The following is a 27,392-nucleotide window of genomic DNA, read 5'->3' as shown; positions in this document are numbered from 1 at the left end:
GAATACTTATTCCACCTATCAAAGTTAACAATTCAAAATAAACGATAATCCATCGATATGAAACATTTTTGAATTCAGCACATAAAAATGCTTCTCCAAGCTGCAATGGTAAAGTAAAGTAATAAAATGCAAAGTATAAAAATGATAATCAAAAAAATCCTTTGAAAGCATAAGTACATCAGATTCAAAAATACAGTCGAATCCAGTTGGCTGGAACTCGCTTGGCTCGAATTCCTCGTTGGCTCGAACTGGAAGTAAAGGACCGATTTCTATATACTAAAAGTAATCATTTCCGCTTGGTTGAATTTTTCGAGGTTCGAGGTATTTTCGTTGGTCCCTGGGAGTTCAAGCCAACGAGGTTCGCCTGTATGCAAATACATGTACTTCAATCCCCATACCTGTTGCTGCTCAAACCCGGAGACCCTCTCAAGTAGATGAGCGTTTTCATGTTCGAGTTTACGCCTTGCCCGTGAGTGTCCATCCAACTCTAATTGAAGCTGTTGGACCTCCTTCTGTAGACGCGCTCGCTCCTCCGACATAGAATCTACAGTCTGGTTGACCTGGAAGTAGCAGAAAGATTGTCAAGGTTTGTTACAATGGAATTAATACAACAATCTTTTCAGCCAATTTCTCAACTCTACTTGAGGTGTCTGATACACAATTAGGTAAATGTTTGATGCCTGTTGACCTGCCTGTTGACTATACCTTTTATTGAAAAAAAAACATAAGCAAGAGCTGTCACTGTAAGTGAGGAATGCCCTCAGGGTTCCAAATAAATCAATGGAGTACGCTTACATTCAGGAAGAGCTTATATAAACAATAAGCATATATGTAGGACCCTATGCTTGTTGACTTCAAGAGAGGGAGAGTTATGAACTAAAAGAGGTAGAGATCTGGGACTTGCGCAGCACACATCTTGAGAGAAGGACTGCATCTTGCACCTGGCATGTCCACTTTATGTGCCAATCATCTGTGCCATGTTATTTTTAAAATCCCCTTATGCATGACAACGCTAGAACCTGAACACAAACCACCTGTACTCCGGGTGCATACATTCAGCATTCCATAATGATTTAACACTAAGTGTGACTTTGACTTTCCAGGTAGGGAAATGGGTCTTGCATGGGACACATCATCTTTATATGCTCTAGGTCAATGACAAAGTTACAGCCTGCACATGACCGCCCTTTCTCTGTATGCATATATATATATGCAGCATTCCATAATGACCTTCGGGTACAGGCTAGGTGTTACATGACAGAAGTCCAAACTGTGTGCCTTACATCTGGCCGAGTTGTTTCAAAATTACATCATGTATGATAAAGTTACATCCTGGACAAAAATAATACCGACACACACACGCACATCAATTTTAATATGCCCACCTTAGGGAGAATTAAAAAGAAACCTCTATTACATAAACAATGTCTACAACTCTTACAAAAATTTGACCTAGCAATCTAGTTTTTGACCCAAGATGACCAAGATACCAATTTGTCCTAGAGTTTATAAAGACAGTCATTTTGACCAATTTTAAGAAGCGTTGTCAGGGCCTCTGTAATGTAAACAAGGTCATTTTACGACTTGTCCTAGTGATCTAGTTTTTTATCCAAGATGACCCATATGCAAACTTGTCCGTGATTTACAGAAGTATCGGTTTAAAACTGTAGCATCGAGAGTTTAATGTGTAAACAAAACCAATTGTTGACAAACAAAAATGACAGTGGTCAACCAACCTACAACAATAGCAAAATAATCCAGTTTGATTATCTCAATTTTATCAGTTTTTTGGCAATATAGCTCAATTAAATTGATATAAACATAATGGGTTTTATTAACCTCTTCAAGAAGTGTTCCTTTGTCCTTGAGTATCTGGTCCCTCTCCTTGTTCTGCTGCTGTAGCTGGTCCCGCAACGACGCCAACTCCTTGCTGAAGCCATCTGCTGTCTGTGTCAGCTCGGCATCCTTACTGCTCAAACGCCCCTGGAGCTTACATACCTCCTCCTCTGAACGTTTGCTGAAATGGATTAGCAAATTATAAACACAGAGCCACTATTGGTTGTTTCATGCTACCCATTTTTTGACTGAAAAAAACACCAGACACAGGCCACTCTAATTTAATGGAAAAAATAACAACATTTAGGTATAAGGGCTATTCCATTTAAACATATAACGCCCAGAGGGAAGGCAATTTTAAAATATACCACCACCCTACAGATGCAAATTTAACCTTTCAGGGTCCAAATTAGCAAAAAAGACCCCCCCCCCTCCATATTTAGTTTACTGGAATAGCCCTAACAGACAGTGCCGAGAATACCTTAATAAGGCTTCATTGAATGCAATAACTTGACATATTTTAATAAGAGTGATAAAATGTCCTGCACTTCCTTGATAATATGTGCAACAAGTTGGGATTGAGAACATATCAAAAGGAGGTTTTTCCAATATTTGCATGACAACAAAGCTGGCAAGGATCAGTCAATGGATAACTATATCAAATAGTATATATAAATAAATACTACTCACATTTTCTTCCTGAGGTCTATGTTTTCTGAGGAAAGTTCAGCAACGCTGTCCTTGAGTCTCGAGGCTTCGTCCTCAACCACCTCCTTATCTCGAGACTTCTTGCGCTCAGTCTGGAATGTATTTAATGATATTTTCAACCACTAAAATGTGCTGGGCCTTTCAAAACCATATATCTAAATGGCTAGAATAGGCAATTGTAAAGTATACTGTATATATTTATGGTACTAAATTAACAGTCATCAAATAGTAGTAAATTTGTTTCATATAGATAGTAGAACTCTCTCAAATTCAACCACAATATTTGAACTCACAAATGGTTAAATCTAGCCAATGTTAATACTATGTTCAATACCTGCCAAGAAACCTTTCGCTCAGTTATTAAGAAGCTCAATTATGTTTAATAGCAGCTTAAACCGGTTGGTTCCATCTCATAATATTGAGGACATTTTCTTACTTCAGAACAAAGTTTGGGAAATGCTTTATTATACAGACAAACTGAAGTTGTGATGCATTTCTATCTTCTAAAGTTTTTAGTAGATCTACATTTATTTGGAAGAATTTTAACCCCTACAGGTGAGATCACACTATCCTACGCTACCAAAAGGGTACCTCTAGTTCCCGTCTGAGTTGTGCATTAATTTTATTGTGCTCCTCGCCAGTGGTGTGCAGAGTTGCCGTAAGTTTCTCATTGGCCTCCACCAACTCCTTGTTCTTGATCTAGAAATAACCACAACCATGTGTGCGTGTCTTTTTGTGCATTTCAAAACAGCATGTGTAGAAATAACAAATTGTCAGTGCTTCATTTTATGCAGCAGAAAAAGTAAAATGTTTATAAATTATATAACTTTATTCGAGGATTATTTAATATATAAATTATGTTACTATCATTCAAGGGCTTTTATAACATGAATACCATAATATATCCAGTTTTAGGTAGTATTTTTTTATTGTAAAATTAACAAATACATGCCCTTAAAGCTGTACAAACATGGTAGTCAATTGAATCAACATGATTCTAAATGTCAAACAATTTAAAGCTTTTTTCTTCTCATGACTACAAGGTGTGCATTGGAAAAATATGAAAAAGGTCTTCGATGAGCGTCATCATTATTTTTTAGTTGATTATTATGACAGTGTAATATGAACACTAAGATCTTTAACATAAATTTATTCATAATACATATTTCTAACGAATGCATTTAAAACCCTTACGAATAATTCTGATAAGCCCACAGAGGCTGTGATATGATTGCTGAGCATAAAAGGATTAAAGGTTATTTTCAAATATTTTATTAACTAATCAAACCAATACCGTATGCATAAATTATAATCAAAACAAATGCATCAATTGGGCCGATTGTTCAGAACTTGTTTAAAGTTGACATCATTGTTAACATAATTGTTGTAAATTTTTAAATCTTAACTGCACAGAAAGCTTACTGTGATCTGCAGTGCTCTACAAATTTTTAGCAAACTGTTCAGCTGTGATTGTTTTATTAAAATACATCTTTGCACTTTATAAAATATTATACCTGTAAAAGTTAACAACAGTGCTGTTTACAATATTGGTAACTTAAACAAAGATTTTAGTTGCAGACAATCGACCAAAGATTTTAGTTGCAGACAATCGACCAAAATTATTTTGTTAATCAAATTCAACACCAAGAGCGTTTTGTTATATCGGCATTTCCACAGCATCATTTGAACCCAAATTACATTAAAAAGCTAAGCCTTCCTTCGTTGGCATGCAAAATCAATTTTTAAAGATAGCTGTGTGAGTGGCATCTTTCTCACCAGTAACATTGACAAGTCATCCGCTCCTCTAAGCTTATCACCTAGAAATATTTCCTAGAACAGAAACCTTTTAGACATGAACTTTTAAAATATGCGATGTAATTGACCTGGCAGCTGAAAAGCTGAAACAGAATTTTCGATGGGTTTTTGGGCATGGGTATGGGGTCAAACTGAGTGAGACTGACCCTGCTGCAGTAGCAAATATGGTTTTTAGAAGCCCTATTGGAGGCTCTCCTGACTTCAAATTTAAAGCAAACTGGAGTGTCAATACTTACAACAAATTAGGTATGAACAAATACCACCTTTCTTTAATCAGTAAAAATGAAACCACCACCTCTTTTATAGGGTCTGACATTAAAAAAATAATTTTATGTGAAATGTCAACAAAGGTCTTGCTACAATGACAAACATCAAAAACAGTTCAAATTAGAGCTTGTAGATTACTAATTATTAATGAAACTTGTAGGCACAAAAATACACACAATTAAGTAGCTGCCTGTTCGTGTATGGTGCATATATTTCATTAAAGGAAGGAAATTAGATAACTTAATTACAAGTTGATAATTATTGTTTTCAACATTATATTCAGTGAGTTAGTCCCTTCAACCAAACTTTTTAAGAAAATATTTCCCAACCATAATTTATTGTGCAAATATGATGATACGATGATTTCAGTAATATAGGTATAGGGGGGATAGGGGGGAAAGAAACTTAAAACATTATAAAAGTTGATATTATTCTTGGACCAATGTAATGGCACTTATAATATTTCAAACAATGTTTGGAATTACGGTTTGTTTCATAATTACTGTTGTTTTTTTTATTTTTATCTGATCAAAACTACAATAACATGCATTTTGTATCTGCAGCTTTACAATATGGCATATTGACTCTAGAGAGATTTATGTGTCACATTTTCAAATACACGTCCGAACATGATACAATGTACATGTAAACAGTCAGAGATAGTATAACTGTCAATAGGTAAATCCTCGACCCTCTATCCTGAAAAAATACCATTTACCAAATATGCACAAATAATATAAAAGTGAACCTAAATGAATAATATGTGCTAATATCTCACTCTTCTTCTGAAGTCTTTGCCCTATTCCATAACAGAATTGAAATACATGTACATATAATAGTCTCTTAAATAATTATGAAAAGGTCAAATTCTCTGATGAAATTGTTTTATATCACCAGTTAATTACTGAAATGGCTCCTCACTTCCTGGCAGAAATATGAAGAAAACTGATTTTTTCTGTAATAAAGTCTAGCAGCATCTGTATGTTTCTAATTGTGAAAGCTTTTGCAAATAAAACAAAGTAATATACAGTTCCTGAAATATAATCACACATCTTCATATCCCTGCTACTATCCAATTACTATACTAGGTAGCCTTCAAAATCAGCATCCCCCTTTCCAAAGCTCCACTCCATCGCCCACCAGACCCACCTGCTGTTTGTCAATGATGTCCTGTGTCTGCTCCATCTGTTTTATGAGGTCTTCGTATTGCTGTCGAAGACGGGTAACCTCGGAAATCAGCAGCTCTCTGTCACTCTCACAGCCACGATACTTCACAAGTAACTCATCTGAATACAGAAAAATAGTAAATACATTTTCTACTTCTCAACCATTTTGAAGAAATTGAGACATAACACTTATAACCTTAATTGGACTGATGATACACTTATATGATATTTTGATGGTGAAACCAAAGTATCCATTAAAAACACACACACTTGTCCAGCTTTGTTATCATCAATAAAACAATCATACTTTGTAATCATCAATAAAACAATCATTTATGCACTTAGACGAGGAACTGAACGCAGTCACCTTCATTAGAGGCAAGTTTACTAACTACTGCTCCATATGGACAAGTTATGGAATGTGATGTCAATTTAAGAAGCCATATGAGTGAAGTGTAGAGCGGGCATCAAAGGCGCTAGGACTGATCCAGCATTAAAACCAATAGTCATATTTACCTTTTTAACCACAGAGCACCATTTACTTGCTTTCCACTTGGTTTCCTCCTTCTGGTGATGTAGATTTATATTTATAAGCATAGTAAATCTTGGTATACCTTTTTCATCACAGAGCATCTTGTAGTTGCTCTCGGCGATCTGTTTCCGCTTGGTTTCTTCTTTGAGTCTCTCCTTCACGCCCTCACACTCAGCCTTCACATGCGCAAACTCGGAACTCATTGACTGGACCTTGAAGAAGCAGGATTTCATATCAAAATAAGACACCAATCAACTTAATAATTTATAGCAAAGGTAACAGACAAAGTGAGAATGCCTCTTAGCTAAGAATTCAAACATTCACTTCCAGACTTGAGTGTAATAACAATTTCAACACACTGCAACCTATTTTGGCAGCCATTTGGAATGTCTCCTGTGTAGGTTTAAATGATCGATAATATTATTACTATAAGTAGTGACAAGGTAGCAAATAAAAAACTTTTATAGTCATGATTATCATGACTTATACCACTCAGATCTGAAATAAAATCTCCGACAAGCATTATTAGCTTTAGCTATGCAATGCAACCTACCCCAGACCTCTCCATCTCCACCACGTTTTCCATCTCTCGTACACGAGTGAGCAGTGTGTTGTGTGACTCCTCAAGGCTGGCTCGTAAACTCTGCTCCCGTGATACCTCCTCCTTCAGGTCACTGATACGCTTCTGTAGTTTCTGCTGTGACAGGCTCAGACCTTCAGCTGTCATGGCCGCCTCCATCTATAAAAAAAGGAACCTATTGCATGTATTTGTGGGCAATATAGCCATTGTAAACAAGAACAAGTAGGGAGAAAGGTTATCAATGACTGGCTTTTGCAGTGACAGATTCAGCCATTCAGCTGTCATTACAGCCTCCATTTATAAAACAGGAAAAAACAGGAAATTTAAAACAAATGTCTTGTTTATATATATTCTAATAAAGATATGATTAAAGTTTAAAAAAAATAATTATAATGTCCCTCCAATAGCTGAAAGTATCTCCAGTTTCTGCATTGACAGGTTCAGACAATTGAATTTTTTTATTGGCTATCATGCCCCCTCATCATGTTTTGTCACAAATATGTCTGGGTAAACATGGACTGGACAAATTACAAACAGTTTTATAGCAATGGCTGAACATACATGTTCTAAGGCAGTGTTGATTTATTAAAACTGGCAGTCTTTAATTTATATCAGACATAATAAAAAAAATTGTACCAGTATGCAATAATTTCCACATAAGCTTTATTACCTAGAAGGGATTGAATGTTACTGTACATACCCGTGTTTCAGAAGACTGACTAAGGGCCTTTTGTAGATCCTGTATCTCTTGTTTGGCCTTTCCTTTCGCGTTCACCTCCGAGCCAAGCTCCTCCTTTAGGTATTCCACCTGCCGCGTCAGCTTACCTGGGAATGGTATATTGAATGCAACAGTACTTCATTGCATGTGGATGCCGACACTCATCTCATATGGGGCATCACTCAACATATAATTGAACTATTTAAACATAAATTATACATTCCGTTATTGGTAAGATTCATATGACTACATATGAGATAGTAAGGAAGCTAAGTATAAGGCAAGCAGTTTCTTTCATGAGAACACCAACAGCATTGATGATACCTTAACTACCTTAACCCATTAGTGTTTTATTTAAAATATTCATTATTCCAAAATAAAACATGAAAATGTCCACACAAAAAATACACATGGGAAAATTTGACTCTGGGGGAAAATTCACTCCATGGGCAAATGTTGGGCACATAAACAAAGCATAAAAGGTAATATATAACATTATTGGCTGAAGTTCTTCAGCTTATTAATCAGAACTATACTTTTTACATTAAGGACTGTTTAGCAATTATTTAAAGGTTATGGTTTATTGGAAATACACTCAGAGACAAACATACATAATATAACATTACTAAATCTTACCTATTTCTTGTTCATATGCTTCTCTTGCATACTGGAACTTCTCTTTCATCTCTTTTAAGTCCTGTTTTTGATTTAACTTCTGGTCCCCTTGCAAGTTTACTAAATTCAACTTCAAAGTCTGCATAGCACTCTCAGTTTTACACACTCTTGATACCATACTTTCATATTGAGCCTTGAATCGCTCATAGTTTTCCTGGTTCACAGCTTTTGTCTGCCCTCTGAAGGGTGATACTGGTTCATACAGTGAACTCTTCCCATTGTCAGGTGGATTCTCAAACCCCATACTTCCCAACTGCTCAATGAGCTGTCTGGTGTCCTGCTCAGCTGCTTTCAAACGAGACTCCAACATGTTGTAACTCTGTTGACCGGGGACTGGGTCCACAGTTAATGGTGGAATCACTGCTCGTGCTGACATGCTTTTATAATGCTCTTTATGATATTTTCAAGTAGTCTTATATTTCAGTTTTGTATTTGATAATGCATATCATGTACTTTTCCTCAACAGTTTTTATGTTTTACTCACCGTATAATCCATTGTGTTTGAGTAAAAAATAAAAAAAGTCTGTTTTAAATTTGCTTACATCCCGATAAGGTAACTTTATTTCCAGTGAGTAAATCAAATTCAACCCAGTGCAATAAAACACTAAATAAGAACCATTTCAGCACTTCATTAAATCGTTTAACTTCTCACATTCATCAAATTTTTGCACCCAAATTTCATTAAAACATGATTGCCGAATTTCTAATCTCCGTGATAGATCAACATAGCTGTAGTTCACACCAATATATCATCATTTACGATTTACACATGAAAGTACAGATCCACTATTCAAAAGGCCTGAGTAAACAATTACTTCATCCGACAGATTACAGAAACACTATAAATCAGCTTATAGAAGTAGGGCTTCACATTTTATACTGGTTATGAGCGTCTTTTGACAAAAATGTTGAGTGCTCTTGTCAACTTCTCAACCATCGGTTACAAGTCAGTAACTCAACAGACTGAATATTTTTACCTGAAAATATAATATATACATACATTTCCAATTATAAATTGTACCTGTATATAGATATAGTTAAATATTTATGAAAATCTTTGCAGCATTTGGAGATCAATTGTAATAATTTACCAGCGTCAAAAACAAGATTTTATGAAAAGAATTTTTGTCAATGTAATTGAATTAACTTGGAAATGGAGGAAATGAATACATGAAGACATTTATCCATAGTTCTGAAGACAGCCATGACATTGTTTATGCAGCATTATATTAACTGTAACAACGCCTTTATTCTAATGTCATCATGTAAAAGAACTTAAATCATGAATTAAACAGAGCATTCAAAGTTTTAGTGAAAGTTCATGACGTGAATTAGAATAATCTTTGAAAAAAGTTTGAACAAACCAGAATTTTATTACGGTATTAATTCTCATGTCAAATCCTGTTTGTATTTTGGGGAGCTATTTTTACAAATCATCTTCTTAGTGTATCAAACTTTATAATGAAATAAATTGTCAGAAAATCAATGGTTATCAAAGGGGTATTTAAACACAAATAATAAAGTCTTACAAGTTACAATACAGGTTCAGCCTTTACATCATCAATGACTTTTATATCAAATTTCAAAAAACAAATATAGATAAAATATCATTGAACAAATGTCATTGTTTTGTTTACTACAATGAGCTAATCAACGAAGATCAAAAATAAGAAGGTGACTTTACACTATTATTATTAAGTCAAAAATGGACCGTAGATATAAAACCTATTTCATTCAAAAAGTATTGTCTACTTTCAAAAATAACAGTCAAATTCTAAATTTTATCAAACACAGTGTTTCATTTCAAATCTACTTTAGTACATCCTATCGGACTTGCATTTTTCAAAGCAAAAATTTGAGAGTACAAAGCATTGTTGCATTCACATTATTACTGAGTGAGAGAAGTCTGAACTTTGCTGACAATTCATTGAATGTCTAGAAATTGCCTTTCAGTTGTCATATGTCTGAACACAAAAATCAGTTCTTCATATATATATATATATATATATATATATATATATATATATATATATATTTCTAAGTATTCCACAGAATAAAACTGATTATGTTTAAAAAATATTTAGTTCTGTAAACATAACCGCTAATATAAATGATTGTCATTAACAATTAGGGGAAAATGAAAAAAACAACAGAGTTCATTCAAGAAAAGTTAGCAAGCAGAAACACAAAAGTTTTCGGTGTTGATAAAAAAAAGCAAACAACAAAGGTATGATTGATTTGGGTAGAGAATGATTATATTTGACTAGTCAGCTAGAAAGTATATGAATCCATTTGATCTCATGTTGTCCCATTGTATCATTTGTCCCTGCAATTTCCTATCTATATTATGTTTCACTTTCATATATTTTTTATAGTGGCTGAAATTTGGTATTGCCTTTCCATACTTTGAACCAATCATGTAAAATTTCATCAATATAATTAAAAAGTTATTAATTTAAATATGTGTTTGTCGTGACTGCCTACTTGGAGCTGATAATTGATAATATTCAGTTTACGTTTATGTTATTGTTGTTTAAAAAGTGTTTAAAAAGGTTTACTTAAAACTGGGAAACGTATTATAATGCATGAGGATTGAATGCTATTATGTTTATAAATTAGCCACATGCCAAATGTATGAAAGACATCTTTGGTGCTTGATACAGATGAACAAAACTATCATGGATCTCTCACTTAGACTGTTGACATAGAATAGGACCATTTCATCAACATCTATGAGATTTTGTTGAAAATGTACGGCAAGTAATTTTTGTGCAGGGCGACTATAAGTTCAGGTTCACTCGCCCTGCATGGCAAGTGACTTAAAATAAAATTTTGAGGCCTGAGTACTGACAATACATGTTTTTGGGAAAAACCAATTGCTATAAATAAATATATGAAAATTTGTCATTTGCTATGTTAGGTCAATCTCACGCAACCAATACATCCCCATGTGAGAATTTGCAAATTTTATTACATTTTCGTATTTTTGAAACACCAATCAAAAAATCTGCATGACTCTTTTGAACTTTTTTAACTTGAACAAAAGAACACATTTTACATAAAAAACATTAACAATTGCCATGAACAAGATAAACCAAAGGAGGAAATGACAATTGCTGGTTACTTCTCCCTGATAGAAACAATGCACTCCAACCAGTATATATATATTTAATCTACTTGACAGAGGGTCAAGAAGTCTTTGCCGCACCAACAGCGGTTTGAACAATATGTCATCATCATTATCTGAGGCTGAGTTGCGCTACTTGATGTTCTTTTTTTTTTCAATTATTTTTATTCAAGATTTTGGAACAATATAAACATATACAAATATACATATACATACACAGACAGTCAATATAAAGAATTTAAATAGTTCAGTCAATATAAATTAACATGTTGACATAATCTATAACAACTAAGTAAGAAGTATATATATTTATATAGTTTATATCGAGCAAAGTTTATTCATCAATATAAAGTATGTTTTTCCTATTCTTGAATTTTTAAGTTTTTTGTAGAGAACAAAGAGAGAGGAGATAGGGGGAGCCAATAGATAATAAAGAAAAAAAATACTATAAGGGAGATAATTCTATAATTTAGTTGATAGTGTACTTTCATAAGTGAATTGTTAGATCACAAGCAGATATATTTTTAAAAGGGTACTCTAAGGGAGATAATTCTATTGTTTAGTTGGAAGTGTAATTTTATAAGTAAGGTGTTTGATCACATGCAGATATATTTTAACACAGTTGCAAAAATTCATTCCATTTTGCTTCAAATACATCTAGTTTGTATTTTTGTGTTGCGATTATTTTTTCTATTGAGATGCGCCTCAACAAATAGTTTTTAAATGATGCTATTTCTGGTATTTTTCTGTCATATTTACAATAACTTATGTAGTACTTTGCTAATATCAGAAGAAAGTTTATCAAATTAATGTTTGCATTATTATTGTTCTTTTTAACTCCTAATGATATTACTCTGTATTGCATTATGTTTGTTTGAATATGTTTTGTATTAATAAAATTTTGTAAATTTGACCAAAAGTTTTGAGTTATTGGACATTCCCAGAAGAGATGTTTTTGTGTTTCTGGTGCCATTGAACAAAAATCGCATAGTCTTGAGTTTGTGATTTTACATTTGTGTAGGTAATCATTGTTGGGAACTAAATTCATTATATACTTATATTGATATTCTCTTAATTTTGTGTCTATTGTAGAGTGGATTGGTGTTGTCAGTATATGCTTCCAATTTAATTCTTCCTCAGGAAATTCAATGTCCCATTTAATAAGACATTTGTTATTTTTTTGTTTTAATTCAATTTGTTTATTATAAAGGATTTTGTTTACTTTGTTCTTTTTTCTTAACTTGTCTATAAGGTATTCTGGCTCTTTGTTTAAAGTGGCATGGTAGTCTTTTAGTTCTTGTCCCCATATTTTATTTATAGTTTTTATTAACGTAAGATATTTGAGAAAATCACCATCCACAATGTTATATTTAATTTGCATCTGTTCGAAAGTAAAAAAATCTTTAATTTCAAAATCGAAAATTTGTTCAACATAAAATATTATTTTTTTTTGCCAGTCTTTATAAAGAAGGGTATTGCCATCGCTTTGTTTAAGATTAGAGTTATTCCATAAAAATTCTTTTGCTAGATTTTTCACGGTCTTGTTATAATTGATTTTGCACCAAGATGTAAGGATTTGTTTTAGAAAGGTAAAATTTAGCTGGAAGTTGCTAGCATCGTTTACATTAGTGTTATATTTCCATATGTTTGTTCCACCAAATTTATTGAGTTCTGAGTTATATAGTTTATTCCATTTAGCATTACTCTTAGTTATTAATCTTTTGATCCAGAAGAACTTGATGTTCTTGCTTCAGCAAACAGTTCATCAATTGTTTTGAAGGGATGAGAGTGGCCTAGTGATATAGGCGTCTGCCTATCATCCAAGTGGTTGTGGGTTTGATCCCCACCAGGGGTAATTTCTCATGGCATTTCAAAACAAGACATAGTACTGGTTGCTGCCCAGGAAACGGACTCAAGAGTGACTTTATAAGCTATCGGCTTTCGTCACAATCGAGCTAATATAAATTATTATAAACCAATTGTTTTTGATCCCTTAAAAGTCATCTATATCTGATTCTTCCACAATAATTCTTGCTTTTGTGAGACAATTGTCATAGTGCATTTCCAGTTCATATTCAACATTCCATTACATTAGCCTTGCGTATGTCTGCCAATCAGGACCCATATGATTTTTGGTTGAAAACAACAAAGAAATGTGAGGAGACTCGAATGCAGTATTAATTTATTTTTCGGGTCCGCGGTACAGTATGGTTGAGGAATTTTTCGTCTATGTGGTTCATAATATAGGTGGTTTGATTTGTTTTGTCAAATTAGTTAAACACTTGTATAAGGCTTTTAGAATGGGTCAAATAGTCAGACCTGTGGGAGCATAGAAAAGGCCCTGCTCGTAGGAGTCTTTTTAAATAATGAAATGGTAGTATGTAACCTCTTGCACAACTGTATACTTCTCTATTTCCATACTTCACAATGTTTCACGGCATGTTGTTAAAATGCGGTCGATGCAAAATAAACATTCTAAACAATTACTTACATTTTTTTAAAGAAACATTAAGGTAATGGTCGTTTAACAGCTTATTAAAGTTACAAACTCTCAAGTCACTGCTTGTTGTTATGAATCATAGTCGGATTGATGCATTACGAATTTTATCGTTGATTTCCGAACGGTACCGAATATACGGTGAAGTGTAAAAATGTCCCCGTTACAATTGCCCTAGTAAACAATTCCAACGTGTTTTCAATTTCTGCCAAAAATGAAAGGAAGAAAAGGACCTAACCGATTTAGACAAGAAAAGGATGATGCCAAATTCGAAACTGAAGCATTTGCCTATCTGAATGAAGACACAGATGCTGATACAGGCAGACTGAACAAAATAAAGCGTTTTGATAGTGATGATGAACTGTCACTTTCAGGTTATACTCCACTGATTGATTAATATTTAAATAACATTTGTGTCAGTTGCATAGAATAACTGAAATACGCATTTATATCACTATCTATGATGTCGTACTCACTTCAAAATTTTAATTAGCAACAATAATGTGCATATAGGGAACTTTTTTAACATTTGGATATTTATTTTGTAGTTTTGGCTTCCATAACTTTAATGTTGATATTTATTTTTTTGATGTTTACAACACATCTGGCTTCCATAACTTTAATGTTGATTTTTATTTTTTTGATGTTTACAACACATTAAACACGTCCAAAAAGGTAATATATAACGTGTTCGCTGAAGTTCTTTAGCTATTCATTTTGTAGAGTCGCCAAATCAAATATCGTCAAAGACTCTGAAGCTATCTATCTCTGTTTAATGTCAACTCCTCTTCCGAGTGTTACTGACATGAAGCGGCTGTTTATATGGACTAAATTTTAATATGCAGTATTCAGCATAGGGACAGGTTGCGTTGTTTTGACACACCACGCCCCCTTCCGTTTTTTTGTTTTTTTTATAAAAAATTTTTTATCAAATTTTAGTAAGAATATGATGTGGTAACTGTAACTTGTGAAAATTGGCAATTATCAACTAAGATAACTCTGTTTGTAATTATTAAACTTAAAAGTGACGTTAAAGTCAATTAATAGTTGTAAAATTAATTTAATATCACTTTTTCACCTTCATATATTTCACCAATATTTAGAAAAGTATTATACATGTGTTATAACATGAAAATAGCCAAAAATGGTCTTAGAAATTAGGCCATATTATTATATCATATTTTTTTATATCAGATCATCTTTTATAAAGGTATAAATCTCTCTGTAGAGCATGAAGACTCAGGTCCAGAAGACAACCCTGTGGAAGATGCACCAGTTGACGATACTGGTAGTGACGATGAGGCCCCAGAAGATGTTGGTTTCCATGACAGTAAGCAGTCCGTTCTTGCCCAGCTCAAGTCAGCCATGAGACAGGTGGACACGGGGAAGGCTCGTAGGAAGGAGCTCAGGAAAAAGATGGATGCTCAGTTTAAAGAGCAAAAGGTGAGTATTGTGCTTTAAGTTTGTCTGGGTTTTTTTTTTAAAAAGAAAAGTTGATGTATTGTCATTGCCTTAATGTCATTGGCAACGTTTTTGTGCAAAAACTCTCTACCTTGGCCAGAAGCCATTAAAGAATGAAAATAATTACACATGTTGCCAGAGACAATATGCACACATAGGTAATACCAAAGCCCATAACTCTGGCTTTTGTGTAATTATTGAATTATGCTCTTTGTTCTTCTAAAAAGAAGACCATGTTTTGGCATTCGCTCAAATAATTATCTTCTGAGTAAAGTTAAAAATGTATATACCTTTTGTGCTGAGAAACTTAGTACTGCTGTATTATATGAGGTACAGGGTGAAAGTTTGAAAGTTTAGTACTGGTATATTATAATAAAAAATTATAGGGTATAGAGTGAAAGTTTGTTCTGGTATATTATATAAGGTATAGGGTAAAAGTTTAGTACTGGTATGTTATATTAGGTTTAGAGTGAAAGTTAATTTCTTTTACTCAGGCGAAGAAGAAGGAAGACCTTGCCAAGTCAAAACTGCCTGAAGATTTCTTGGAAAGCCTTGATGAGAAAATACCACAAAAATCTAAAGTGGTCAAAGGGAAACGGAAGCAGAAAAAACTTGAAGAATCTGGAAATTCCGAGGGTACTTTTATCTTATAATTGTTGCTGTGGTGGTGGTATTTTTCCATTGTGATAGGTGTATAATAGGATTGTTTGAAATGTTTGTTACTCTGATAGAAATCCATGTCTTCATTCGTTCAACAAATTTTTGAGAGACGCATCAGTTACCGTGGAATCTCAATCAGAAATCTGAAGATTTATTAGTTGAGGTTATCTTAAATTGGATTGTTTCAATTGATTTCCTCAATCAGTGTGTAGAACAACGGGTGAAATCTAAAAAAAAGTTTATAATTGAGATGTTTTTATACATTTGTCTTTTCAGAAGATGAAACAATAAAATCTGTTCAGAAGAAGATCAAGATCTCTTTCAAAGAGGACTTCATTTCACTGACTGACAGGTACTTTTGTGACCGCAAACTAGCTTGTCTCCTATTCAAAGAAACAGGTTAAGGTATTTGCCTTGGTGGTGTTAATGATAGTGTTGTTTTTATTGTGCAAAATCTTTGACCTTGGACATAAACTATTTCACATTTAATATATTTTTATGAAACTTGGTGCACCTGTTACAAGTGACAATATGTACGTGTGTATCAAGGCCCATAACTCTGACTTTAAAAGCAGTAAATATGTTCTTCTTCATCAAAAGAAAAAAAACACAATGCTGAATGGAGTGCTGGCCTCTACTTGTGAAGCACTTGTTTTTGATTTATTATTCTTATTTTCTTTTACTTATCCGAATCTGCCAAACATGTACCTGTCTTTAACTTTTTTGATAAATCTTTTACCTTGGACGTTGCTAAACACCATTCACTTTATTCTCATGAAACTTGGTGCACTTGCTCAGAGTGACAATATGTTCATGTGTATCAAGGCTCACGACTTTGGGTTGCATGAAAGTAAAGGTATGCCTCTTTCTCAACTGAAAAATCTACATGATTGCAGTTCTGGCATCTTCTGACAGTGCTGTATTTATGCCCCCACAAAAATGGGGATGGGTAAGCATAAAAATTGCCCTTGACCATCTGTGCATGGGACAGAGTGTGAATCATTGATTCAGTAATTATTTTAAGTGTTGCTCAAAACTCCAAAACTATATGACCTAGAGACATGAAACCTTAGGGGAATGTTAATTGGGTGATCTAATTGTGCACCTGGGATTTTGTTTCCTGCTGCACGTAGTAAAACTAGAGTTTTGACCCTTGAAATAGCAAAAGTTGGCATTTCTGGACTTTTGTTACTCAACTCCTAAATTATATTACCTAGAGTCATGTAATCTTAGGGGACTGTTAATGCGGTGATGAAGTTGTTCACCTGGGATTTCATTTCCCACTAGTTTGTGGAGCTCAAAATTTTGATGCACATTTATGGAGAATGAAGCAAATAATGGCCCAAGTGCTTTTGTGACAAAAGCAGCTTATCAGGGCATCCGAGTCCTAAGGACATATTTCTAGTTTTTAAATCGAGTTTCACAGAGAAATTAGCAAGATTTCCAATAATAATGGCTAATGAATAAATTTAGTGATTTTTTTTAACTAAGTTGAACACTTTCGTGAAGAATCTTTATAAATATAGCCCCATAACAAAGAGCGGGACTTGAAAAGTCTGAGAGGTGCATTTGATAATATTTTCAGAAATATCAACCGGTTCCTTGTAATCTTATTAAGAAATATAATTTTAGCATATTTGAAACATTCATGCAGTATTGAAGGACCACAACATAATGTCTTTTTTGTTTCTCTTTTTTTTTAGTGTGAGTGGTGTCGAGGTGGCAGATGTCAGGAAGGTGGAGAAACGAGGTCAGTCCCAGGTCCAGACTGCAGCAGACTTCCGAAATAACAGGCTGTACGGCACCCATGTACGCAGGGAATCCAGTAAGTGTTTACTTCCTTGCTGTTGGGTACATGACTTTTGTAACTTTAAAGGGAAATCATTTTCTAATAATATTTGCGGCTGCAACATTGACATCTGGACAATTTTCGAATTTCAATATTGAGTACAAAACTATGTAATGGCCATGGATGTGTGTAACAAAAGGGACCTTCTGAAATACTCAATTTTATGTCCTTGTTCAACTCATGGTCAGATACCCCAGGTAAACTCCTACGTTATGCTTCATTGTGGACTGTGTGCGGTTTGGCTAGGACAATTTCGTATTCATGAATAATTATTGAGGCAGTTTTATTGGTTACACAAGGAACCAGATGCTTCACTTTAGAAAAATATTCTTACAGAAGTCTGAATTGAACTTGGTCTGCCATTTTAGTATAATAATTATTGTCGGCAGTCAAGACCACACAGCCACGGAGGCTACTGACTCTCCAGGGTTACTGAAGAATATGTAATTGTAACATGGGAAATCATTGAGAAGAGTTGTTTCCCCTGCCTCATGCATATTCATTAAAATGAGATTTTGTCAATCAATTGTCTTATGGTAATTATTATGTATAACAGACTTAAGTTCTGTGGTTGCCGACGATGTTCTTAACTCTGTTTAGGTTGATACACAATTAAGACATATTGAAGCCTATTCAGTTCCTCTAAAACATGGCAATTATCTTAATTATTTAAAGATTTTTCTTGTCTGGTGAAGCTCTGTATGAACTATGTATTGTTTCTTTCAGACAAGAAAAGAATGGCAAAAGCAGAGAAGAGAAAACAGATAGGAAGATGAAAGATGTTTATAAGCATCTTCAATGTAATTGACTTGTACATGGAAAAGACTCCTGTCCAGCCGTATTCTAACATTCACAGGACAGGCTAGCTGAGTTAATGGCTTCATATGGGACTTCAGTGAAAAGAATGCTCCAGTTCCAGTGTATATGTTCTAAGATACTTGTCAGAAACAGTTCATAGGAATATCAAAGTGTCTCTTGTTCATATAAGATATTTTATGTTTAACATCATTTGTTATTTGTAATTTTGTTCTCAGTCTCATTTTCAAATGTTTGTTCGCAATAGAGCTCCTATATGACTACCGGTATGTTTTATGAATAAAAGAAGCATTTTTATTAAATTTCTCCCAAAATAAAAAATTTTGTTCAATATTTGACCCAATAAAACGCTGTAGCCCTTTTAAGATGCACTATTACTCCCAAATATGATTTGCCGTATTTAGTGTTTTAATTTACGAAAAAGGATTAAAAAATATCAGAAACAATGGTTCTTATGAAGGATACTGTGTTTGATTTGAAAGAAAGGTGCAGAAAACACGGTATTTTTACCATATGAGACGATAGTAGTTCACAGTAAATCTTAGCATTCACCAATCATTTGCGTTTTCAGCTATTAAATACACGGTTATTATCTTGTTATCAATATTTAATATTTTCCATAAATGCATTATTTAGTAAATAGTTGAAGGTTTATTACTCAAAATTTATGTTTGTTATACATGTGTATGTATTGATTTTGAATAAGTGTACCACTTTAGAATAATGATTACTTTTGTTGCAAGGACTCCACAGTCCTTCATAAACATTTGTTTGAGATCTATGTGGATTTTTTATACCCCCACAAACGAAGTTTGAGGCGATATATAGGAGTGAGCTTGTCGGTCGGTCGGTCGGTCTGTCTGTCGGTCGGTCGGTCTGTCGGTTTTCATGGTTTCCAGACGATAACTCATGAAAGGCTAGACAGATTTGAAAAATGTTTGGTACACAGGTGTAACATCAGAAGATACTGGTCAAGTTCGATATTGGGGCTGGTGGGGCCAAGGTCAAGGTCACTGTTACTAAAAATAGAAAAACGGTTTCCGGACGATAACTCATTAAAGGCTAGACAGATTTGAAAATTTTTTGGTACACAGGTGTAACATCAGAAGATACAGGTCAAGTTCGATATTGGGGCTGGTGGGGCCAAGGTCAAGGTCACTGTTACTAAAAATAGAAAAACAGTTTCCGGACGATAACTCATGAAAGGCTAGACAGATTTGAACAATTTTTGGTACACAGGTGTAACATCAGAAGATACAGTTTGGTACACAGGTGTAACATCAGAAGATATAGGTCAAGTTCGATATTGGGGCTGGTGGGGCCAAGGTCAAGGTCACTGTTACTAAAAATAGAAAAAACGGTTTCCAGACGATAACTCATGAAAGGCTTGACAGATTTGAACAATTTTTGGTACACAGGTGTAACATCAGAAGATACAGGTCAAGTTCGATATTGGCGCTGGTGGGGCCAAGGTCAAGGTCACTGTTACTAAGAATAGAAAAACGGTTTCCGGACGATAACTCATGAAAGGCTAGACAGATTTGAACAATTTTTGGTACACAGGTGTAACATCAGAAGATACACGTCAAGTTCGATATTGGGGCTGGTGGGGCCAAGGTCAAGGTCACTGTTACTAAAAATAGAAAAACGGTTTCCGGACGATAACTCATAAAAGGCTAGTTTTTCTTGTCAGCAGTGTAACTTCTAAATTACTCAACAGATTTAAATAAAACAATACATGCATAATAAAAGAAGATGCAGTGTGCCGTAACCTTGGAGTTATGGCCTCTTTTCAAAGGAATGGTTTGCCATTCCTGTGTCCAGGCGGCATTTGGGGGTATTCGTCACTCCTGTGACAGCTCTAGTTTAATTTGTAATTTCATGACCCTATCATTGGCACACAAATGTAGAAGCTCGTCCTCGTTCAATCATGCGTTCCATTGAACGAATGAATATCAATTTTGATAAAAATATTTTTCTTACAGCATAAAAATAGTCTGATAGAATAATGTACTATTGAGAGAAAAATATATTGAACCGTTTTAGAGGGACATATAAACTGCATGTTAAAAAATGACTACAAACAACAAGTAAACTGTTTGATTTCTCAAATTTGATGTTTTATTGTTCAAATACATATGAAAAATATGTTTTCTATTTTACTGCCCCTCACCCGCCCCTTAATATATGAAAAATATGTTTTCTATTTTACTGCCCCTCACCCGCCCCTTAATATATGAAAACTATGTTTTCTATTTTACTGCCCCTCACCCGCCCCTTAATAAATATATATATTCGTTTTTTTTTCTGTTTAGGCAATTGTGTCATTTTCACACTTTTAACCATCGTCAATGGATAAGTGTTTACTGAAGTGCTCTATTAAAAACAGCACGTTTTCGCATCTTTCTATTGCAATAAAGTATCAAAAAGATACAGCGAAGATGTGAAAAATGATCAGAAAAAGTTGTTCTTAGGAAAAACAAACAACGGTCAGTTAGTAACCAGACTTTTTAGTCCTATGTACATTATAACACTGACTGATCGAACGTAGTCACCAACTATGTCTAGTACAACATTTATTTAACTGTGCTATACAGCCACACATAATAAATTCAGTTTTTGAGGTTTTTGTTTAAGTTCTTTGATTTCATTTAGTTCATTGGTAACATAAGTTGGCCGAAAAGGTTTGTTGTAGAGTGGTCATCTGCGAATCCATCAATCTCATTAAAATCATATCGTGACGTTCACTTCATTACGTTATGTACATAGCGTAACGTCGTGAAGCGTGTATTAGGGATCTGATTTTAATGAGATTGCGAATCCATAGAACGATGGTTTGATAACATAAAATAATGTTCCAGTGTATGTGAGCTAGCGCTAGGTAGAAGGCAACTGCCTTGTCACACACTATTTTAAGCACGCGGAGATGTGTTGCGGTGCTGGCGATGTTGACAGCTACATGGTTGTAGGTATGAATCGATCCATCTCGGAGCTTAATCGGTGACTCCGTACTGACTCTGAAGTACGTCAAGTAAGATGTTATGGTCCGCAGTATCAAAGGCGACAAATATCGATTGCATTAAGCAATGTTACCTCTCGATGTCATCTAGCTGTTCACTTACAAGTTTGATAAAAGACGTCTCGCAGCCTGAGTGAACACAGACTTTACTGAATTTGAAAAGAAATGATGAGTTACTCACTAGTGTATAATTACTAAATTCAAGTTTAAAACCAACCGTCTTTAAATGTGGACTAATAATATATTGTTACCACTAGGAAATACTCTTAGTCGTAAAGACATATTGACTAGTTCTGTAATGATGTAGAGAAGACTTGAATATCTTGGCAAGCAATACGTCCAATTCACACGAATCGACATGACAAGTTCACTGATAAGCACTTTAACCCTCGACTCAGTTAGGTCTTGAAACTGGTCAATACACAGAACATTTTTCACACAAATATCGGGTGTCTGTCGAATCTTCGAGGGTTTATTAAAAAAAATTACCAGTATACAGAAATGATAGATGCATTTTTCAGAATATCTATGAGACAAACATCAACAAAAAAACTTTATAAACGTTTAAACTCAATTTGTCTCTTACCATTTTGTTAATGATATTGTTTTTGTTTTTTTAAATACACGTGTACACGAATGACAGGTATCAATTTGTTTGTTTGGGCTAATCAAACGGCTTCAATGTTTTCGGAAAGGATTCAGCACGAAAACCACGACCAATAACATTACAGTTTCAGTACTGAAGGCAGAGAGAGAGGACGTTAGAAAAATGGCGTACGAGAAGAGAGACGACATCAAGAAAGCCGGTAACGGAATAGGGATACAGCAGTCCATGGGAATCCGGGACGCCAGAAAAGCATTATATCATATACAAAAGGAGGAAGAGCGGAAGGGAAAACGAACATATTTCGTGGGGGAAAAGCTATTCGTAAACGGTGAGACGTACATCGGACCGGTGCCACGAGCCACGAACGCACGCGCCGGGGGACAGCAGCCGCGAGGGAGAGCCCAGACGACTACACACTGGGGGCGTCGTATGGGAGAGAGTTTCGCTGCATTAAATAGTTCAAGAATTATGGACAATCCTGACTTTTAACAATCTACACTAAATCGCATTGTCATTACCTGTTGTAGTTCTTCTTTTATTTTCGCAATGATTTGTAATAATATAATACCGACTATTTTTATATATAACATATAATACATGTATTTGTTTTTAGTGTTTAAGTGACATATGATTGACCTATCCATTTTTCTTGAACAATAGTTTTTACAATCATTGTTTAATGTATACGTTAATAATTTCTGCAAATGATTATATATACAGTTTGTCAATCACAGGTAATTTATTATTATGCATTTTAGACAATACGACTTCAATTTTAAGTAAACAAATCTTAAACGAATTAATCCAATTCGTTTTCTTTAAATTGTGTAGTTTGTCTTTAAATGATGTTTCATTTCGTACAGAATTCTTTTATCATTTCAATTAAAGTGACACTCTTATTCAAAATCAATACATACACATGCATAACAAACATAAGTTTTGACTGATAAACCTTTAAATACTTACTTAATAATGCATTTATGGAAAACATAAATATAACTGATAACAAGGATGCTACCCTGTATTTAATAACAGAAAACGCAAAAATATTAAATGATTGGTGAATGCTTAAAGATTTACTGTGATACAACTATAGTCACATAAGGTAGAAATACCGTGTTGTATGCATATTTCTTTCAAATTAAACTCGGTATCCTTCATAAGAACAAATGTTTTCGACATTTATCAATCTAATATGGGTGTACGACTGTTCATTTTTAAAATTCTTCTACAGTATACTGTATAGTTCTACTGTAACAGTTGGTAGAGTATACTTATTTACATTTCAATGTTTTCCTTTGTCTTTACAAATATGTACATATGATACCTATTGAGTTTAAGGAAATCATTGCTCCAAACTAAACACATATGCATATTTTTTAGTAGTTATGATATTTTTTATTCGTTATGGCCATGTCTCAGAACTGTTTTCCTTCCATCTAAGCAAACCTGTTTTCATATTCTTTACGAACACATAGATACGTAGTTATTAATAAAAAGGCAGTATAAGAAAATCATATTACATGACTTATTGCCAATGATGCCAGTAAACCTTTAGTTATTATTTGGGTTGTTCAACCAGTAATAATGTAATCCTGCATTAACGCTACTGTCAAACTCTGCTGTACATTTTTTTGCTTGCGTTTTTCATGTTATTTTTTATGACTTTGATCTTGTTTTAAATGCAATTACGAGACGTTGCATGCCATCTTGATTTACATTCGGTATTAAATTATTTTTTTTTTAATTTTAATAATATTTTATTGCATAGTTATAAACATTATTACAATTGTCAAAATATTTACATACATGTTTATAGAAAAGTTTGAAATAAATGTTATTAAAGTTGTATGCAAAAGGGTCGGGCCACAAGTTATCAACAACATTAGTTACGGCCCTCCCCTTATAGTTTCGTTAGAGTTAACAAGATGATTGGTATGTAAAGTAGTATATGCTAAAAAGAGCATAATGCATAATATGCTAAAAGTATATAATGTATTTAATTTGTGAATTTGCGTGTATAAGTAATATTCGTTATATTATTAGAAAAAAGAGAAGAAAAACAACATTGTATCAAACAAGAAAATGAAGAATTGATATAGAAGAAGAAAAAGAAACTGACGAGAGAAAAAAAAGGACAGAGAAAAAACATATAAAGGAGACAAAAGCACACACCCCAACCACAACCCTCACATAGCGTTACATCAAATGTTACAGCGCTTATGCTTCCACATGGCTATTTACTATTTCGTATACTCGCTTAGGTAGTTTGCTGGTGAAATCTTCCTGTATGTTTAATAAAGGCTTGGACTTGTTGAAAGAGTTTACTATTATCGTCATCAGTTAAACTGTCTATACCATTCAGGAGTTTATCAGGACTTAAAGGGTGATAGGGTCTAGTTTTTGTAAATAAAGTTAATCTCGCATTTTCATATAAAGGACATCTGAAGAAATAATGTTCAGCATCTTCATAACTATTGCCACATTCGCAAAATGGATCGTCACGTAGAAAGTTGTTAAAAAGATCTGCATGAAGATTGCTACATTTGTTTCTTATTCGAGTGTGTTGAATTTGCATTAATCTCTCACCATGATAGTAGTAGTTTGGGACTGTTGGGGGTTTGTACATCTTTTTAAGCTGATATTTAAAAGCTGCTAGTGTGTCAGACATTTTTATTTCTGGGTTAAGATCATTCCATAATTTCGCTGAGGATGGTATCGTGGAATTAGAATACATTTCAGTTCTTCTTGCCAGTGTTTCAAGGTTATCATTATTTCTAAGATTATATGGGGTATTATTTCTAACAAGTTGAGGCATATCGTCAATTAAATAATGTGGCAAGTAACCTCCCTTATATTTATACATCAATATTAGTTTTTGCATTTTTCTTCGATCAGCTAAAGATACCCAACCTATTTCATTTAATAAATTGTTAATAGAGACGGAACGGGTAAGTCCAGTGACTAGTCTTGCCGCCTCATACTGAATTCTTTCTAACATGTCTTTCTCATATTTAGTGCAATTGTCCCAGACTATTGACCCATATTCTAGAATTGGACGAAGGTATGAAATATATATTTGGTTAATAGTGTTCCGCTTCAGTTTATATTTAAGTAGTCTCATAGAGCCCAATACTTTGCCTGCAGAATTAATTATAGAGTTAATATGTTCATGCCATTTTCCATTCTCACTAAGTGTTACTCCGAGATGTTTATGGTGTTCAACAAAGTTGAGTTGGCTGTTATTGAAAATAAGAGTTGGACGGTTATCATTGGTTCTTGAGAAGAACATAACTTGCGTTTTAGCAGAGTTAAAAGTTATGAGCCATTGCTCTGCCCAACGATGTATCTTATCAAGAACATGATTCAATGTACGTTCAATGTAATTAACATCAGTTGAAGTAACAGCTAGCGAGCTATCATCGGCGAAAAGGCGTGTTATACTTAATAACGGATCAGCTATATCGTTAATATATATAAGGAACAATAAAGGGCCTAACACGGACCCTTGAGGGACTCCAGCATTTATTGACATTTTTTGAGAGAATGATGATTTTACAAAAACCCTTTGAGATCTACCTTGAAGGTAACTTGAAAGCCAATTTAAAACATCACCATTGATACCGTATTTTCTTAATTTAAATAATAAACCTTTATGCCATACTCTATCAAATGCTTTACTAATATCACAGAATACAATACATGTTGACTTTTTATCGTCAAACGATTTACAAATTTGATTATACATATCTACGAGCTGGTATATTGTCGAATGTCCTGGTAAAAAGCCTGATTGGTTTTTGAATATGAGATTATTTTGTATAAGATAATTATGGATATGTTTGTGTATTACTCTTTCCATAACCTTGCCAACACAACTAATTAGGGAAATTGGTCTATAATTTGAGGGCAAATACTTTTCACCTTTTTTGAATAATGGCAATACATGAGCTAACTTCCAATCGCTAGGAAAAGTGGTCTCTACTAACGATTTGTTGAATAATATTGTGAGTGGTTTGCAAATTGTATTTTTTGTTTCTTTTAACATACGGTGAGATATTTGATCAGGTCCTGTTGCTTTATTTATATCCAGAATACCAAGAATGTCTGTGACTTCTTGTTCATTAATAATAATATTGGTAAAAGAGGAATTGGTTTTAGAGGCAAATGGAGGAAGAGAAGAAGTTGAATCATCAACAGTAGATATTGACGAAAAGTAATTATTAAGAGTAGTTGCTTTATCGGTGTCAGTAAATGAAAATGACTGGTCATTGTTTTACAGTGGTGGTATATTCTGGTCACAGTTTGTATTGCTTTTAGTTAAGAGCTTTACGGTCTTCCAATATTGTTTTTGATTGTTGTTTTTGAAATCATTTAAAGACTCCTCAATGTTGTTATAAAAAATTGTTTTAGCGTACTTTTTCATGTTATTAACTTTGTTTCTAAAAGTTTTGTATTTATTCCAATCTAATGTTTTACCACTTACGGTTGCTACCTTCTTTAACCTGTCGCGTTGTCTTGAAAACTTTCGAATCTCGTTTGTGTACCATGGTTTGTCGTCGGATCGTATAGTAACTAAATAATTTGGAATACATTGTTTGACTAAGTTTATGAATATTTCTGTAAATTTACGTGTTGCTGTATTTATATCAAGCGGGTGTAAAGAAGACCAATCATAATTATTAATTAGGTCATTTAGTTTAGTAAAATCTGCGCGTTTATAGTTCCAGACTCGCCTTTGGTAAGTATTATTTTCCGGAAAGTTAAAATCAATGTATGCAAAAGTACCTAGATGATCACTGATCGAGTTATTTGAATCAAGTATGCCAGCGTGATGCAGTTTTATGTTATTGCTTATCGCGATTGGGTCCAAAAGTGTTGCAGAGGTATTTGTCACTCGCGTAGGAGCATTAATTATATTTGTCAAATTATTTAAAAGAAGAATATCCTTAAATTTATGATTTGAAGTATTGAGTTGATCTTCATTTATGTCACCTACGATGATGATTTGGTTCGAAATTTCGTAAGCCTTCTCAATGCCTAAATGTAATCTTTCCCA

General features: G+C 33.9%; 2 protein-coding genes across 2 annotated transcripts in view; one reads left to right on the top strand and one right to left on the bottom strand.

Moving 5' to 3' along the window:
- The window catches only part of LOC128222527 (coiled-coil domain-containing protein 150-like), a 28,959-nt gene extending 14,954 nt beyond the window's left edge, over positions 1-14,005 (bottom strand). The window contains exons 1-11 of the mRNA XM_052931574.1: positions 13,916-14,005; positions 8,259-9,274; positions 7,605-7,729; positions 6,878-7,063; positions 6,407-6,536; positions 5,776-5,912; positions 4,321-4,374; positions 3,136-3,243; positions 2,527-2,636; positions 1,840-2,017; positions 399-560 (exon numbers count right to left, since the gene is read on the bottom strand). Coding sequence (XP_052787534.1) covers positions 399-560; positions 1,840-2,017; positions 2,527-2,636; positions 3,136-3,243; positions 4,321-4,374; positions 5,776-5,912; positions 6,407-6,536; positions 6,878-7,063; positions 7,605-7,729; positions 8,259-8,673 — 1,605 coding nt within the window. The 5' untranslated portion in view covers positions 8,674-9,274; positions 13,916-14,005. The remainder of the gene's footprint in view (positions 1-398; positions 561-1,839; positions 2,018-2,526; positions 2,637-3,135; positions 3,244-4,320; positions 4,375-5,775; positions 5,913-6,406; positions 6,537-6,877; positions 7,064-7,604; positions 7,730-8,258; positions 9,275-13,915) is intronic.
- An 84-nt stretch (positions 14,006-14,089) lies between these two features.
- LOC128221209 (uncharacterized) lies at positions 14,090-19,361 on the top strand. Its single transcript, XM_052929710.1, has 6 exons — positions 14,090-14,295; positions 15,150-15,364; positions 15,877-16,018; positions 16,319-16,394; positions 17,746-17,867; positions 18,618-19,361. The coding sequence occupies exons 1-6, from the start codon at positions 14,136-14,138 to the stop codon at positions 18,665-18,667; spliced, it is 765 nt and encodes a 254-aa protein (XP_052785670.1). The 5' UTR covers positions 14,090-14,135; the 3' UTR covers positions 18,668-19,361.
- The last annotated feature ends 8,031 nt before the right edge of the window (positions 19,362-27,392 follow it).

Source organism: Mya arenaria, chromosome 16 (genome assembly GCF_026914265.1).
Source record: "Mya arenaria isolate MELC-2E11 chromosome 16, ASM2691426v1".
Lineage (NCBI taxonomy): Eukaryota > Metazoa > Mollusca > Bivalvia > Myida > Myidae > Mya > Mya arenaria.
Note: the sequence above shows the minus strand (reverse complement) of the source record. Positions and strands in the feature narration are given on the sequence as shown.